The sequence below is a fragment of the Panthera pardus genome, unplaced genomic scaffold (assembly GCF_024362965.1).
Source record: "Panthera pardus isolate Hobbes unplaced genomic scaffold, ASM2436296v1 HiC_scaffold_15, whole genome shotgun sequence".
Taxonomy (NCBI): Eukaryota; Metazoa; Chordata; class Mammalia; order Carnivora; family Felidae; genus Panthera; species Panthera pardus.
The window spans coordinates 47,627,827-47,645,786 of NW_026526710.1; the positions used below are offsets into that span (position 1 = coordinate 47,627,827).

General features: G+C 38.7%; 2 protein-coding genes across 4 annotated transcripts in view; one reads left to right on the forward strand and one right to left on the reverse strand.

The window, feature by feature from the left end:
• Positions 1-17,960, reverse strand: part of DSC1 (desmocollin 1) — a 351,913-nt gene that overhangs the window by 225,634 nt on the left and 108,319 nt on the right. For all 3 annotated transcript variants that reach the window (XM_019465475.2, XM_053902525.1, XM_019465477.2), the window contains one exon: positions 10,464-10,514. In XM_019465475.2, the coding sequence (XP_019321020.1) occupies positions 10,464-10,514 (51 nt within the window). The remainder of the gene's footprint in view (positions 1-10,463; positions 10,515-17,960) is intronic.
• The window catches only part of DSG4 (desmoglein 4), a 46,632-nt gene continuing 32,908 nt past the window's right edge, over positions 4,237-17,960 (forward strand). The window contains exon 1 of the mRNA XM_019465473.2: positions 4,237-4,536. Coding sequence (XP_019321018.1) covers positions 4,489-4,536 — 48 coding nt within the window. The 5' untranslated portion in view covers positions 4,237-4,488. The remainder of the gene's footprint in view (positions 4,537-17,960) is intronic.

Genomic DNA, 17,960 nt, shown 5'->3' on the forward strand with positions numbered 1-17,960 from the left:
TTTAAAGAGTTTTTGTAAAAGATAATAGGATTCAGCCATCACCTCTTTTTTACATTTTGCTTTCATGTATCCAGCCAACACTGGATAGTGGCTTGGTAGTTATATAAATTGACTATAATCAGGAGGTAGAACTCTTGCCCAACTTTGGCACTTAAACTCTATAGTCTCTCAGGGTATACCTGTAACATGGATTGGAGAGAAGGGAGAAAGGAGAGATTGCATTAGATCATCTCTAGGGTATTTTTTTTTCCATTATTTTAGAGAGAGAGAGAGTGCAAGAGGGGCAGACACAGAGAGAGAATCTTAAGCTGAGCACGGGGCCTGACACGGGGCAGGATCCCACAACCCTGGGATCATGACCTGAGCCAAAATCAAGAGTTGGATGCCCAAACAACTGAGCTATCCAGGTGCCCCATCTCTAGGGTATTTTTAAGCATTAATGATTTCATGCTCCGTTTTAATGATGGCTGGTACCCCACAAGAGAAACAAAAGTAGCTGTTCTTTATCTACCTAAGTCAAAATCATGACCTAAGTTTTGCCAAGAAAAGGATTTCACTAACTGAAATCCTTTCAGGATTCTATTTTGAGATCACTTCCATAATTCTCCCCAGAAGTAAGTACAAATGAGGTGATGGGACATCAACTGTCCACCTCTCAGTTATTGCAAAGTCTTTTAAATCAGCGTATAATCATAATCACCAGATTCAAATTCTGAATCACTGAGTTCAGGAGTTATAAATGGGGAAATCTGGAGGAATCACGTAAAAGACCTAGTACCTACTTCTACTGTTTGCTGTTTCTTTTCTTTTCCTTTCTTTTCTTTTCATTTTTCCTTCCTTCCTTCCTTCCTTCCTTCCTTCCTTCCTTCCTTCCTTCCTTTCTTTCTTTCTTTCTTTCTTTCTTTCTTTCTTTCTTTCTTTCTTTCTTTTCTTTCCTTTTCTTTGTTTCTTTCTGTTTGTTTGTTTCTTTCTTTCCTTTCTTTCTTACTTTCTTTTCTTGAAACTCACCCTATGAATAGCAAGTCAGGTAAGTAGGAAATTTTACATTTCAGAAGAAATCAACCCGACATGATGTAAACAAAAGGTAGAAAGTCTTGCAAATATCTCTATCAGATATAGCCAGGGAAGAGTGTAATTTTCCCCTTATGAAAAGCAAGAACACTCTAGATCTGTTTCATTAATTCTCTAATGCATATTAAATTATTCTAATTCAATATTAACTGAAATAAAACAAAAATGAATTTTTTTAGCTGGCTAAACAATAATCAACTTGCCCTACCTTGCATATTAATATAATGCGCTGTTACATGTTGACTCAGAGCCTGCTTGGAAATAGTGATGGAAATAAAACCATCATGACAACCACTGACTTCTCCCTCATCCCTTAGTACTTTCTTAAGCTCTGACTGACCCATTGTTTATAGCCATAAATCTGCTAAAGAATCCTTACTGGCTTCTCCCATTCTCTACTGTTCTGCAGTGACTCCCATGGCAATAAAAGGTCTCTCAGATTTATTTCTGTTTGATGGCCCAGAGCATCATACTGAAAGCACTGAAATTATACATTCTTTTCTCTTCCCTCATACTCTCCATTGGATATGGACACCAAAAACAATTTTATGTACAGGGGCCATGGTAAACTGGGAGGCACCTAGAAAAAGGGTGTCAGTCATGTATTTTTTAAAGTCTAAAATTCCATTTATTTGAGATATTTTACATTCTCCTCTTACGTGTCTATAATTCAAATCTGAAGCAGCAGGGCACGTTAAATTTCCACAAGACACAAACCATCTTCATAGCTGCTTATAACGTATTTCTAGGGATAGAAATGCACACAGCCCAGGACTATCTCTACTCACTGATAAAGCACAAATTCTCATTGTTCTTCCTCCTTTATTCCGGAATAATTCAAATGCTTTGTACAAAAATAAAACCAAAGTCACAGCACAGTTATAATCAATGAAAAGGTCTTTGGTAGGCTGGCTGGGAAGGAAACACTTTCAACCACCCTGTCTCTTGGAACTCATTTCAAGCAACAACGTCCGTTATACTTCACACATGTAGAAAAACACAGGGAAAATTCCACTGCATCCCCAAAGCCCAAAGCTCGCTGGCACTATTGATGGAGGATATATTTCAAGAGTAAAAGTATTTAATTCAATGCTGTTTTAACCTAGCTATACAACAAAATTTTTCCATGGTGGATGCAATTGTCACATTTCAAACCTCTGAACAACAATTCATGAAAACAAAGAAGTATCAAAGCTCAGTTGCATGTAAAACAGTTGCAAAAGAATTTTTTTAACTAGGCTCCACACACTGCATAGAGCCCAGTGTGGGGCTTGAACTCACAACCCTGAGATCAAGACCTAAGCTGATAGCAAGAGTCAAATGCCTGGGGTACCTGGGTGGCTCAGTGGGTTAAGCGTCGGACTTCGGCTCAGGCCATGATCTCATCCTCTGTGAGTTCAAGCCCCGCGTTGGGCTCTGTACTGACAGCTCAGAGCTTGGAGCCTGTTTTGGATTCTGTGTCTCCCTCTCTCTCTGACCTTCCCCCATTCATGCTCTGTCTCTCTCTGTCTCAAAAATAAACGTTAAAAAAAAAAAAGAGTCGAATGCTTAACCAACTGAGCCACCCAGATGCCTCGCAAAAGACCTTTTTTTAAAAAAAATTTTTTTTTAATGTTTGTTTTTAAGAGAGGGAGACATAGCACGAGCAAGGGAGGGACAGAGAGAGAGGGAGACACAGACTCCAAAGCTGTCAGCACAGAGCCTGACACGAGGCTTGAACCCACAGACCATGAGATCATGACCTAGGCCAAAGTCAGACACTCAACCGACTGAGCCACCCAGGCACCCCTAGATTTATAAAACTTATTTACTCAAGCATAGCTTTCCATAACTCTTGTTTTAAAGACATATAACATACAATGAAATAGTAAATTAATATCTAGAAGACCACTTGATGTACTTTAAAACTTGATCTCACACATATGCTTTATTAGCTCAGCTTATACATTTTTGAATTATAAATATAGATATCCCCAAATATAATATTTGGCTTAGGCAGATATATCCAAATACTGCCTTTTTGTAACAATTCACTTCCGTATAATTTCCTGCTCTCTTTCTTAGAGATATTTTCAACATATAATTCATTTATCTTCATTTTAGGATACTATGCCAGTGCTCTAATTGCTTAGACTCTCTCCTATGCTCCAAAAAATGTCAAACTAAGATTCCCAAAGACTGAATGCTGTTTAGAATACATTCTATTCCTAGCAATAGAGCCCATCTTGTTTCTGAGATGCAGCAATGATGCAATCCCCCTTTCAAATTCTCCAACCAACGTATATTAGCAGTTAGAGAACATTCAACTACATTCTCTTTTTATATTTGTTGATGATGCTTGCCAACCTGCAATTTTTTTCACGGGGGAGCTATACCAATTCTAAACCCACACTAACAAAGGATAAGAGAGAAATGAAAAAAGGGAAATGATATTCTGAAACATCCAGATACTGCTCTGGTCTTTTGCCCTTAAATTCTCAGGTTCCCCGTCTCAGCTTTTCTCAATAAATATTTATGAGGGTTTCAAATGTGTTACTCACTCATATTATGTACTTTTTTATCAGTGGATATGCCACGAAGAGTGAGCAAACGCTGTATTGCAGTTACCTTAAGACAGTTTAGTTAATGTCATATCATATATAACAGGCTCAACTGTATATGGAGGAAAGAATATGCTAAAATGTGCACCAAAAAAAAACAAAACATACTAGTGAAATCAGAGTCTCTCTGTCCTAACCTTATTTTTCAGAACATCTTTAAACTTGAGGAATGCAGTTTGACCACAGGACTTCTTAAGGAGGGAAGCAGGAATCACCTTAATCAAGAGATGAGAGTTTCATTATTCTATCTCTCTCCCTACACCATCCTTTGGGCCTGATGCCTCTTCACAATGCCCTCTCCTCCAAGTGTCAGTCCTTGAAGTTGGTTCTGTAGTGTACATATGTGTGTGTGTTGTTAGTATATATAATTTTGCTTTTATGATGTTGGCAGAAGAAGAAGCCTACTAATTTTATTCAGCATGATGATAGGCCCTAACATCTTAATTATTTTTCATGTTGTGAGTAATTTATTATTCATTGGGTATCTTCCCTGTAAATCTTGTCCTCCCTCTGTAAGATTTTTCTTTGGTGTCCAACAAAGGGTTTCATTGCAATAAGAATCAAGGTGTGTCTATGTTCTTACCCAGAGCTCAAACAATGCCAGCCTTCCAGACCAGCCCAAGAGTTTGGGGTGGGGAAACAGAGTCATTATAGAACATCTTCATTCCTCTGACCAGAAAGCACCAGAGTTATCACCCATGCCCTCCTAAAAGGGCATCTTGAAGCACATCTTGCTGCAGAGCCGAATTCAGAACCCAGAAGACTAGGACTAAAATCAAATTTCATCCGGGTTCGTGTGCAAGAAAGACCTGAAGGAATGGATTGGCTCCTTTTCAGGAACATCTGCCTTTTGATCATTTTAATGGTAAGTAGAATTTAAAGGCCTAGGGAAGGAAATGCAGCCTTAAGGCCTTATCTCTTCTGTTAGTTGTCAGAGTTTCTATATGGGATTTATTCCATTTTTAAACCTGTTCCTATAAAAAAGAGTTCTATGAGTTCAGCCCATGGTGACTTCAAAGGACTCTCCATGCTTGAGGGACCAAATGCCATAGAAAAGCAGGGTGAGAATTTGGCTGAACTAGACTTCCATGGAGTCACAGACATAATCTAATTCAGATTAAATGCCGTAACAATTCTAAAACTTATAATCAGAAACAAAATTATTTTCCATTTTCTTTTATTTATACTTAAACCAAAACCCTACATGTGTAGGGAAGTAAGTTGGTCAAGCCCATTTCTTTTATACAGTTATTTCCCTGTGAGTTTGTTTCAAGGTGAAGTAATGTTAGCTATCTCAAAATTACATTGTAACTAACCATGAAATATTTAAGTCATATGAGAATTTTTTCCTATCAGAAATGGCTAAAGAAAGTGAAGAAAACCAAGCCATCAAGATGAACCCTATCTGGGATTATTAAAGCATTCCTACAGTCCAGGAAGGAACTATTTAGATGATATATTTATTTAAAATAAACATGGAATTTTGGTTATTATACTACTTTCCTCCTTTGGGTGCTCAAAGCATAAAGTGCTTTCCAGATAAGTATCACGTATAGCAAGTGTCCTACCCTTGAAAAAGGTAAGGGAGCTTCTAATTCCGGATTCCTAAAGGAACAGAGATCAGGTCGGTCAATTCACCAAACTATGCCAATTCAATTAGAAAAAAAACTATTTTTAAAAATCAATTAAGGGGTGCCTGGATAGCTCAGTCAGTTAAGAATCCAACTTTTGATCTTGGCTCATGTCATGATCTCATGGTTCATGGGATGGAGCCCTGTTTGGGATTCTCTCTCTCCCTCTCTCTCTCTGCCCCTCTTCCTGCACGCTCCCTCGCTCTCTCTCTTTTTATTTCTTTCTTTCCCTCTCTTTCTGAAAATAAACATTTAAAGAAAACTATATTACATTAGACATAAGTATATTGAATGTCAAATGACAGAACAATTCAGTCAAAAGAGTTAAAAAAATAAAGGGAATGGTAAGAGGAGGGAATTATTAGGAAAATTGGACATTTTTTTCAAAGCAAACAAAGGCCAATACCCTATCTTTCGCTGCCTCTCAGTCTCCTAGGAATGTCCACAGTGATGCTATGACATGACCTCGGAAAATGATTTCCACCATATTCTCCAGCAAGTGGCTCTATATAGGATTTATCTTGAACATCAGTTCTAAAAGGCAGAGGGCAGCCAATGCTAGGGAGATAAGGGAACACATTGCTGTCCACTTGCCCTGGCAGGTGCCATTCTTCTGGAATTTACAATTCCATGAGCTTCCAAAGTGGTGCAGCAGCCTAACACTGCCAAAGGTCACACAGCCCAAACTTGGAAGGAAACAGCAGTAGAACATTCCGTTCTCTGAGCTTGGGAGACAGATTATTAAATAAGACCGTTTTTGAAAAATATTTGTCAACTGAAAAACTCCAAATAGAAGTGTGATGCCCTGTAATAATGATCATTATTTATTTGCATTACAAAAGGAAAGAATCTGATTCAATTTTTAATGGAAATTAAGAATCATCAGTCTAGACCTATTGCTATATTTCTATGGGTTATCTCCATGCCTTTCAACTCAGACAAATCTTTTGGTTTTGTAAGGAAAACGCATTGCATGTATCAAGATTTTAAAGGGTATTTCTGAGCACTAAATTTTGCCTCCTATTCTCCGCACAGGCATGTTTTATGACCATTTAATTTTATTGAGTTCATTTTTCTTCTCCTTGATCTTAAAAGAGTATTATATTTCAGATTCTCAGCATCTCTCTTAGGTAGTATTGATTTATTATCCTTACTTATTTTCAGGTTTTTGATACTTAATTTCCCCCTACTCCCCACTGATACTAAAGTATTTGTGTTTTGCATTTCTTAGTAATTGTGATAGACTTAAGGTATTTTCTATTTCTAATAGATCTTTTAACGTATCACTTAATAACTTTTGCAATTAGGAAGTAGAAACTTCTAGAATGTTTCAAGATTAGAACAAGTTAAGGAAAGTCAATATAATATTATGGATGTTGTGGAAAATAGGCACACCTAGTTGTCTTTTGTTTCTTGAACTCTGTCCTTTTTTCATTAACTAAATCAAAGGCTATCTGGGCATCATTGCACACTAATGAGGGTGTGGCAGCTTCTCAGAGATGGGTACTTTATGTCATCTATATCTCATCCACAAGGTACTTTAAACAAGATTTTGACTGGCATGATCTATAAGTGGTACCCAAAACTCAAGGCTACAATAGGGCGTCCCATTTTATCATGTAAGCCCTTTGGCATCGTCTTCCTAAGGATGTTCATCATGTTCTCCTGTAAAATGGATTGAGGTAGTCAGGTACAGTCAACACTGAACTGAGACTCAGAAACCTCAGGGTTGAGTCACAGCTTCCCCTCAAAGGGGCTGTGTACCTTTGGCCAAAGCACCCAACCTTTCAGGGCCTCATCGTGCCCCATGTCAGGAAACACTGTTAGACATGATGTCACTAAGCTCCTGCCAATGCAGAAACTCTGAGATTCTTTAGTTACCTCTACTGAAGAGTTATGTAGCAGAAGTTTGCATCTGGCTCACAAATACTATTTTCATAACTTTAGTCGAAGAATCTACAGATGTGGGTCATGCTATGGATTGTATAAGTTTTACTAAGAAAGAATCACTTAAGGCAGAACAGTTAATTAGCTGTAAGAGACCTGTATTCTATCCAGTAGATGGTATCATAAAAAAAACAGCTAGGTAGTTTCTATCAGATAAGAATTTTTGGGTACATATGGTGATCATATGCTACCTATGAGATGTAAACATTTCAACTAAGTATTCTTGCTCTTGGAAAATAAAGCAGGTAGGTAGCTAAGCATATAAATATTATCTCACTGTAAGTTGAAAACAGACACCAAAATTTAAAAACATATTTAGAACTAACCTAGCCACTTATCAATTTAGTTCTCACATAAAACAATGTGATTCTGCCATATAGAGCAGTCATTTGTTTTTTATTTTATTGTCAGACAAATCTCTAGGTGTATAGACTTATGGGAACACCACCACTAACAACAACCACAACAAAAACACATTATCTGATTTTGGTTTTTATTTGTGCTAAATAGAATACCCTAAGTAGTATTAAGTGACTGGTTTTAATACTGCTTGTTACAAAAAACCTTGACGTCCCAATTTGGCCAATGCTGTATCCTATCCATGCTTCTTTTACATTGTCTATTACATTCTAGTATCTTTTTTCACTTACCTGCTTTCCTCCCTCTTTCAACATGTAACACTAAAGGTTCCATGGAAGCAAATCTCACCTCTATTATTTTTGTTGTTGTCAATATAACTGACTAGAGAATTATAATATATACTTTAATCCCAGTAGGCAAATCTTTATTTTTGCCTTCAGATTCCTACAAACTTCACATTGGGCTACAAAAAAATGTTACATCCCAGGAGATATCTAGTATTATTACCATAACATGACCTGTGATTTTAATAGAGTCTTCTCAATAATATCTACCTTGTAGATATTATGTAGATGTAGATGTAGCTGTAGGATAAAAATCCTGCCCTGAAAATATTTCATGGTTCTTGAGACTCAATGATGTTTCCCCTTTTTCAAAGATATTTTTCTTTTTTAGAGAACTTCTCAATCCTGAGTAGTAGCTGCCTCCTTTTTAGTCCCTAAGTATCCAGGCAGGAGTTCCTTACAAAGTAATGAAACTGCTGTTTGAGTTGCAGGGATACTTCCTTCCCTTTTCCAAGTGGGAGCTCAGCTGGAATGTTGGAATATTTCACACACAGAGAACACCTCTGATGAAAGGGTTTCTGGAAGGAGTGACCTGAGTGAAACCTTCAGATATGACCTGCATGAGAAATATTTGCCTTTCCTTTCTACCTGGAAAATTACACAGCTTACAAACTAAAATGCCACTACTTGATATACCTTCAATTATAAACAAAAGTGGTATAATTAGGCTTGAACTTGGCATCTCTGACATATCCCTATGAGGATACCAATTGCTTTACTCAATTATTTTTATAAGTATTATTCAGGAGAGAACTGCTTATTAATAAGTTAGTCTGAGGTGTGCAAATGACTTCAAAAACTGACTTCAAAAAGGTAAGTCACAAAAATGAAAAACATCCTGGTTCAGTAGCTACTACTTTAAATACACTCAGCATGGAAAAGAATGGTATGTAGTCTAATATTGCAGTTAGTACACATAATGACTTAGATTCCAATATCTTGTATAAAATCACCGTATTTTCTGTAGGAGAAAGTACTGACAAGGAAAAACAGGCCCAGAAAAACTTCAGTAATTTGCCAAAAGTTAGATGGCTACTGGATATTGTATATATAACCTACTATTCTCCCTAGAATGGGTACATCATAACAGGTTGGAACGTGTCTCCCACAGAAAAAACCAGTACCTGTCACATAATATGTATCAATGAAAAATTTTAAATGAATGAATGGATTTTGTTTCTAATGCATCTTTCTAACCAAGTCACTTCTCCATATTTCCCACTTATCAGCTAATAGGCAACTTTAATGTGGTTTAGTGAGCTATGAAGCCAGCTTGATGGTTTAAAACGGAGACAACCAAGGAGTTGGATCTCAGGGATTTGGTCTGGAACTGCATGCTCGTTTCACCCCCTTACACTACAAAACATTTTACAGTTAACAAAGTCATTTCACACGCATAACAAAAGTCCTAAAGGATAAGCAGAAGTAACCTCATTTCACAAATAAACTTTAGGACATAAATGATTCATAAATGTACCATAAGTGGTACAGTTGTAATTTGAACCGAATATTACACGTCCAAAACTTTATCCACTCTTCCTGATTTGACTCCTTCTCTCAACTGGGCCAGTGCTGTATCCCATCCATGCTTCTTTTACAGGGTCTGTAACATTCCAGTATCTTTTTATATCTGCTTTCCTCTTTGTTTGAACGTGGGAGCCCTTTCTGGGCAGATACTCTATCTTAGTTTTCATTCTGGGAGACTAAGTAGCACGGGTGCGTATGTTTTAGCTTCTGAGGCACATTTATATTGCCAGAAAAAGGCCTATTCAGGTTACTTCAGTTAATTCAATTTATTGTAAGGACATCCAAAGAAAAAAGGAAGATGGGAAACCTTCTCGTCAACTAGGCCACAGAGAGCATAGCACACCCAGGATACCAAACATCTCTCTGGGTTATTTCTGCTCCCTCAACTGCAGGTGCCTCTAACTCCCTTTTTCATGTACTCCACCATTATGGTACTTCAACAGTCTCCATTTTGTGTGATGCCTTTTAGCCAGGCCCTCAGACCAAACCACACCTTAGAATGGTGCGTGACCTACATAGGCTCCAAAATGGCGACTTTTATAGGCAAGGAATTTCTGCAATTATCCAGGAGCCCATAACTATTCTGCACAGTTTAATTGAGGTTCACACAGTTAGGCTACTGTGTGCAACTTAGGAAGACAATGTCATTTCATGTTTCTTCCAAAACACCCATTCCCAGGTATGGAAAGTGAGGAGCCTCCTGACAGGGCTCATGATTTCATAGGGCCTGAGAATAAAACCTGCAGAGTTCCTGCAAGAACACCTGTCCTTAAAGGGACAGGATTTGGAGAGCGTGGCGATTAGGACCCTCATCAGTAGAGCCAGCTGAGTAGGAAGCAGAAATACCAGATGTGTACCACCTCCAACAGGCACGATATAAGTTCTCCTAGATAAGAACCCGGGATCTAACGTTGCAACCTCCCGAAATTAAAAAACAAAAAATGTCGGGGACAGCAAGAGGATGAAAAGGAGCTTCTACTCACAGATTCGCAGGGCATCCATGGATCATTGCTATCCTTCAGTTGAGCTGGGTTCTGTAAAGAGGACAAGAGCAAATAAAATAAACTCCAAACACTCCTTTTATCCCTTTAAACTGAGGACTAATCAGGTTGATGTGGCTAATTTCAAGTCTTTAAAAATGAGTGACTAGTACTTTTATATGACAGGGTGTGCTGTGAACATACCCTCTAAAGCACAGAAGAAAACTCTTTCACTTTTCTTCCTCTTTATGAACACACTGTGCATTTCCTGTGCCTATCACTTTCACACTTTTTATTCGTTTTAGATCAGAACCTGAAACAGAGAGAGGCTAGGAGATTTATCCAAGGTCACATAGCTGGCAAACAAAGTCAAGACACGTCCTCAGTTCTTCTGCCTCCAATGTGTCTAAACCACATTGCTTTTTATGAAGCTAAACTATAATTTAGTGCTACATATCCATTTGGAGACAGAAACTATTTGACTTAGAAATATACACAGATTTGGGGTGCCGGGGTGGCTCAGTCAGTTGAGTGTCTGACTCTTGATTTTGGCTCAGGTCATGATCTCACGGCTCATGAGTTCAAGCCCTGTGTCGGGCTCTGCACTGACAGCATGGAGCCTGCTTGGGATTTTCTCTCTCCTCTTTCTGCCTCTTTTTCTCTCTCTCTCTTTCAAAAACAAATAAATAAATATTTGAAAAAAGAAATATACACAGATTTCAGAAACTTGATATCAGCCTAATTGCTGCTATAACAATAATCTTCATTTGGGGTACACATATCCCTGAGATACATGATCATGCTTCTCATGTATCCCTGAGATACATGATCATACTTATACAGAGGGTATAAGTGCACAGATAGTTTTAAATGAATCATTCACTACATACTCAGCTTCCACATATATATTCTTTCCTTAAGTCAACATGATGAACATGTACCTGAACCTGAAGTATCAAGTTGACCTCTCCCAAATCTCCCTTTAAAAAAAGTCACACCTCTCACACATGGCAAACATTGCTAGGTTGCACTGCAATGGATTGTAAAAGTATCCAGGGCACTGAGCCAAGCGATAATTCAAAATATCCATAACAGAACTGAGAAAGAATTGACTCTAAAACTCATAGTGTCCTCTTACAAGTCATATGATTTTCAATTATTTATTTTCAACAATATTAAAAGAGGACCCAATAGGGTTGCCAGTGTATAGGTCATTATAAATCATTTTTAACAATAGATGAAACATTATTAAACATTCTCAAAAATTCAAAATACTGTAAAAACGTTACTCTCCGTGGCAATGTCAATGTTCAAAATTGGCTGCTATTGCAAGATCACTTATAAGAACGCAATAAATCCAAAGATTTATTTTGGAAATATACAGAAAGAAGATGAAAGTAAAATTTTGTTCTCTTAAATTTTACACATATATTCTATTTCTTCAAAGATTTTAAAATATTTTTAAACACTAAAGCCTCTGGCAGATTCATGATTAGCAATAAATTCCAGATCACCACTCAGCAAAAGTAAAATATCTATTGTGTCCTCCTTTTAGATCAGAACAAGACTTTCACATACAACATATATCTCCGTGTAACTTCCCATACCTGCACAATTTGAAGCACAAAAGGCTCCATAATGATCGATCTTACATTTTTCATCTAGTCTGTATATGTGGTAGAACTAATTTTATGAACACAAAACATTAAATAAGAGACAGTGATAAATTACAAATATTATTTTGTCCTCCTTTTTTTTTTTTGAAAATGTTCATTTTTTTTTTAATGTTTATTTGTTTTTGAAGGAAAGAGACAGAGTGTGAGTGGGGGAGGGGCAGAGAGAGAGGGAGACACAGAATCCGAAGGAGGCTCCAGGCTCTGAGCTGTCAGCACAGAGCCCGATGCAGGGCTTGAACCCACAAACTGCAAGATCATGACCTGAGCCGAAGCCGGACGCTTAACCGACTGAGCCACCCAGGCGCCCCTGTCTTCCTTTTTTAAATCACCCAAGGATTTGCAAAGTAAACACAGATTACAAACAAAACCAACTTCTAGGTTCCGAACAAAGCTTATTATTTCATTTTTCTTAAATAGATAGACCTGTGGCAAAAATCAAGTGTAATAAGACCTTAATCATACCACAGATCCAGCATATGGCCCTGTCTGTAGGAGGCAGTCCCCTCTAGCTCTTTTATCCTCATGCCAATGTATTTGCAAGGAGTAGAGTTGAAGTCACTGCTCCCCAACTGGTTTTCTAATCTATCATCTGTCCATTTGTCCAAAACCACAATTTAGTCACATTGACGCTAAAAGTCCTATGGTGTCTTGGTGGCTCAGTCGGTTAAGCGTTCAACTTCGGCTGAGGGTATGATCTCATGGTTTGTGAGTTCCAGTCCCGTGTGGGGCTCTGTGCTGCACTAACAGCACAGAGCCTGCTTCAGATTCTCTGTCTCACTCTCCCTTTGCCCCTCCCCCACTCACACACACACACACACACACACACACACTCTCTCTCTCTCTCTCTCTCTCTCTCTCTCTCTCTTTCTCTCAAAAGTAAATAAGTAAACATTTTTTAAAAAGGTCCTATGGTGCAAATGCCTGATAAATGATTTTAGTCATTCTCTCGGGTGCTGCTAATCAAATAGTTATTTTCTCATGGAAATTTATCATACTTATAAGTAGATCAGTGTTTTAGAGATCAGGTAAAAAGTTGAAAAGAAATCTCACAAAATTACTATTTAAGGCATGGGAAAGTCTAAGAAATCACTTAAAATTAGGGAGAGAAAATTCTCCATAAGATAAGGAACAAGCCCTGTAAGTCCCAGAAGTGTGTCTGAGTGCACACGGAAGGCAGCCTACCCATTCAAAGGCTGCTCCAAGTTCAGTGCTTAACCAAGAGCAGGGATAGTGAGTGACCACATGCATATCATGAACCAAAAGAAATCAAAAGCCACCATGAAATAATTTCTCTCAAAGAACTGGGTGGATTATTTCATATACCTGTGTCTCTGCATATATTTTTCCCTTTACATCCTCTACATTTTTTAGTAATGCCACCCTCGATTTTTACAAGGCTTAATATCTTTATCAATTTTATAGTGTTGGTCTATTCATTTCTACAACAAATACTTACTGCATGCCTAGTCACTGGGCATTCTGATAGGAGACGGTAGGAACATGATCCCCAAACTCCCAACTTTCTTGGAATATGTAGAGTAGTGGACAGGTACAGATAACAGAGAAGTAAATGGTTAACTTTTCAAAATAACATCAGACACTGAAAAAGTGCTGGGAAGACTCTTACAGAGGAAGATGTAACAATGATGGATTTGACAACCATTGACAAAGGGTGGCCATGGATGCTGACTGAGCTTGGGGATGGGGGACTCGGGTATATCTCACTAAGAAAGAGACAGGGCCAGTGTTTTGAAAATCAGAAGGTTGATGGGATGTCTGCGTGGCTCAGTCGGTTGAGCATTGGACTTTGGCTCAGGTCATGATTTCACAGCTCATGGGTTCAAGCCCCGTGTTGGCTTCTGTGCTGACAGCTCAGAGCCTGGAGCCTACTTCAGATTCTGTGTCTCCCCCTCTCTCTGCCCTTCTCCCACTCATGCTCTATCTCTCTCTCTCAAAAATGAACATTAAAAATTTTTATTAAAAAAAAGAAAGAAAGAAAGAAAATCAGAAGTTTGAGCTTTCCCAGCAGTGATTCAGTAACCTGAGACAAGGGAGCACTTGAATCCTAGAACAGAGAGCATCAGGGACAGAGATAAAGGACAGAGCTGGGAGAAGGGCAGGGCCAAATCAGATAGAGCCTCTTTGCTATGAAGGCAGTCTAAATTCCATTCTAATGGCCATGGGAAGTTGCCTTGCAAGTTTGAAGCAAGGGAGTGACTCAATCCAATTTGTGGTATTTTTTAATTTTTTTTTAATTTTTAATTTTGAGAGAGGGGGGAGGACACAGAGAGAAAGAGAGACAGACCATCAGTGCAGAGCCCGATGGGGGGCTCGAACCTGAGCTGAAATCAAGAGTCAGACACTTAACCAACTGTACCACTCAGGCACCCCAATCCAAATTGTGTTTTATAAAGATTGCTTTGGCTATCATGTCATATTTTATTTGGCTCTTGCAAAAAATCTGTGATTTGGCCCCTAAGCTATTTTACCTTATATACATAATATCAGATTTAAATAAGGTTTATATTTGGTAACTTTTTCAAACTGTAGTACCAATCTTAAGAGAATTGGGGATAACTAGTTAGGAAAGAGCCTTAACGAGAATAAATTTGGTACTCCTAAGGAACATATCTAAAAGCTATACGTTATACTCCACAATAAACATGTTTGTATAATAGTTTTCAGTAGAGATGCACTTAATCAGTTAACAATAAATAAGCTTCTATGCAAGCAAGAAAGCTTTTCCAACTTTTCTTTAAACGCAAGTGCAATGACATGATTGTCTATGTAGAAAATCGAAAAGAACTGACAAGACAATTCCTGGAACCAATAAGCAATTACAACAAGGTTACAGGATACGAGGTTAACATACAAAAGCCAAATGCTGTTTAATATACTGGCAATGAACAAGTGGAATTTGAAATTTAAAACACAGTACCATTTAAGTTAATACCCCCCCCCCAAATTAAACTGTTAGGTATCAATCTAACAAAATATATACAAGGTATACATGAGAAACTCTAGAAAAAATAAATAGAGAACTATTCCATGTTTAAGAGAGAGAGAAGAGAAGTGGAGGGAAGGGAGAAAATAGAGACAGGTGGGAAGCTGAAGATGAGGAACAAGAATCTCTTAACATGAGACGAGGGCTCACGTGCCTGGCTCACCAACCTTCCGGCATCCACCGAGGCAGTGTTTCCAGTTAACCTCCCGCTGGAGGACAGTGCTTGACAATCACGTATCAGAGTTTAACGTACAGCACTATCCGTTCTCTGTTTTCCGAACATCTCAATGACCTGAATGGAAGCTACCTACTAAAGTGATATATAAGGCAACCTTCGAAATATATGATGTCTTTATGTATTCATTGATGTGGAACTCTACCACAATAATCACTGGATGAAAAAAAACAAATAACCAAATAGTGCATTATAATTCTCCTTTGGTCAAAAAAAAATATTACAACTTATGTGAGTATGTGTTTTTGGAAGAAAAAAAAAAAGCCTGAAAGGAATTCTCCAAATATTAGCAGTGGCAATCTCCAAGTAGTGGGATTTAGTGGGATTTTTACTTGTCCTTACCCTCTTTCCAGAATCATCTAATTTTCTAACACCAAAAAACCTGACTCTCAAGGGACATTATTTAGTCTCAAGGGACATTATTTAGTATTTAGTATTTGGGTGTGAAGGAAATAAAACATCCTTCACACCCAAATAAAACCATCTTCTATTAAATACTGAACTTCTTTTCTATGTCTAGATATTTTGCTGATATCTAGTAAAAGTACACGTGAGGAAGAAAGTGAATTAAGAAGAAACACGATGCCCTACTGCCAAATTTCTAATATGCATTTTTTCCCTTCCTGGGCTCAGGTGCCATTCCAAATCCCCACCACACACCCATTCCCTCTTATACCCCCGCACACACACACATACCTGCAGATCTGCTCTGCACCCTGTCTACCTGTCCTAGTCTCTCTCCAGTCTCTCCCTGTTTCACTCTGTTCCCTGACTCACCGGAGTTCACAATAGTACCTTATCATCTCCCTGAATCTCCAGTCAGCCTTGGTAACAATTCCCAACCAGAGGACAGCCCTAACATTCCTTCTCTTCCCGCTCCTAGGCTGTCAAGTTCTACTTATTTTTTTTTTAACGTTTATTTATTTTTGAGACAGAGAGAGACAGAGCATGAATGGGGGAGGGTCAGAGAGAGAGGGAGACACAGAATCTGAAACAGGCTCCAGGCTCTGAGTGGTCAGCACAGGGCCCGACGCGGGGCTCGAACCCACAGACCGCAAGATCATGACCTGAGCTGAAGTCGGACGCTTAACCGACTGAGCCACCCAGGCGCCCCATGTCAAGTTCTACTTTAAAAAAGGCTCAAAACTGGGGCGCCTGGGTGGCTCAGTCGGTTGAGCATCCGACTTCGGCTCAGGTCATGATCTTGCAGTCCATGAGTTCAAGCCCCTGCATCGGGCTCTGTGCTGACAGCTCAGAGCCTGGAGCCTGCTTCGGATTCTGTGTCTCCCTCTCTCTCTGCCCCTCCCCCGCTCATGCTCTGTCTCCCTCACTCTCAAAAATGAATAAATGCTAAAAAAAAAAAAAAAAAAAAAAAAAAAAAGTTAAAAAAAAAAGGCTCAAAACAGATGGCCTGCACATCATATTCTTGCTTCCTCATCTCAGTTGGTCTTCAAACTCTTCATCAACTACAGACTAATAGTTGCTTGCCTCTGTTTCTAGCCTTTTGTGCTCAAGTGTTCTCTAACATTTATGGCATGAGTTGGCTTCCTGTCACTTTCCTTCACCCTTCCCAATTCTTCTCACTCCAACCCCACAAAATTGTGGAACAGGTATGTGCATAATTTTCCTCTAATTATGCCTCAAAATGATTTCTCTCTTCATTGAATTCTTCTGATCTTTCGTATCAAAGGAAAAACAATCTACCTCATTACCAAGTCTCTTTTATTCACATTTTGATCCAGCCATTCCTATTCTCTTTTAATCACAATTGTAACTGTTCCTTGATTTCTTTCCTCTCCCTTTCTCCTTTTTCCTCCTATCACTTTTTCTCCACAACCCCCTTCTCCTCTGCCTTTAGATCATATATTTGGTCATGATTTCCCAACATTAAAAAAATATGCCTTGAGGTGGCTCAGTCAGTTAAGCATCCAACTCTTGATTTCAGCTCAGGTCATGATCTCTTGGTTCATGGGATCGAGCCTGCATTGGGCTCTGCGCTAATAGCTGACAGCGCAGATCCTGTTTGGGATTCTCTCTCTCCTTCTCTCTCTGCCCCTCCTCCTCCTCCTCCTTCTCTCTCTTTCTCTCTCTCTCTCTCAAAATAAATAAACTTAAAAAATATATCTTGATCTAATTAACCCCTCAAACTATATCTTACCTCCCACATTTCTTTTATTTCCTAACTGAAAGTGTAATCTACAATTACTATTTCCACTTTCTCAATAACTCATTCCTTGACTCCCATGATTTGGCATATGTCACCAGCAAAAGTTAGCAATGACCCATGACCTTCTCGGTTCCCATTCTCCTTCACCTTGCTATGCACATTAACCATCAAATATTCCCTCTTTGTCTAACCTCTTATCATTCCGCTCCAGAGATTCTGTTTCCTCTCTTGTTACTTGTCCACCTGCTTATCCAATGTCTCCTTTCTGAACTCAGCTTCCTCATCAACCCACCACAACCACCACAATCACCACCACTTTGTAGCATTCTGACACCGAGAGAATCCGCTCTGCACCCACAGCCTGGTCCCCTGATTCTCTATTCCCTTGGGCTCTTGGAGCCCTCTGCTTTTAGACTTC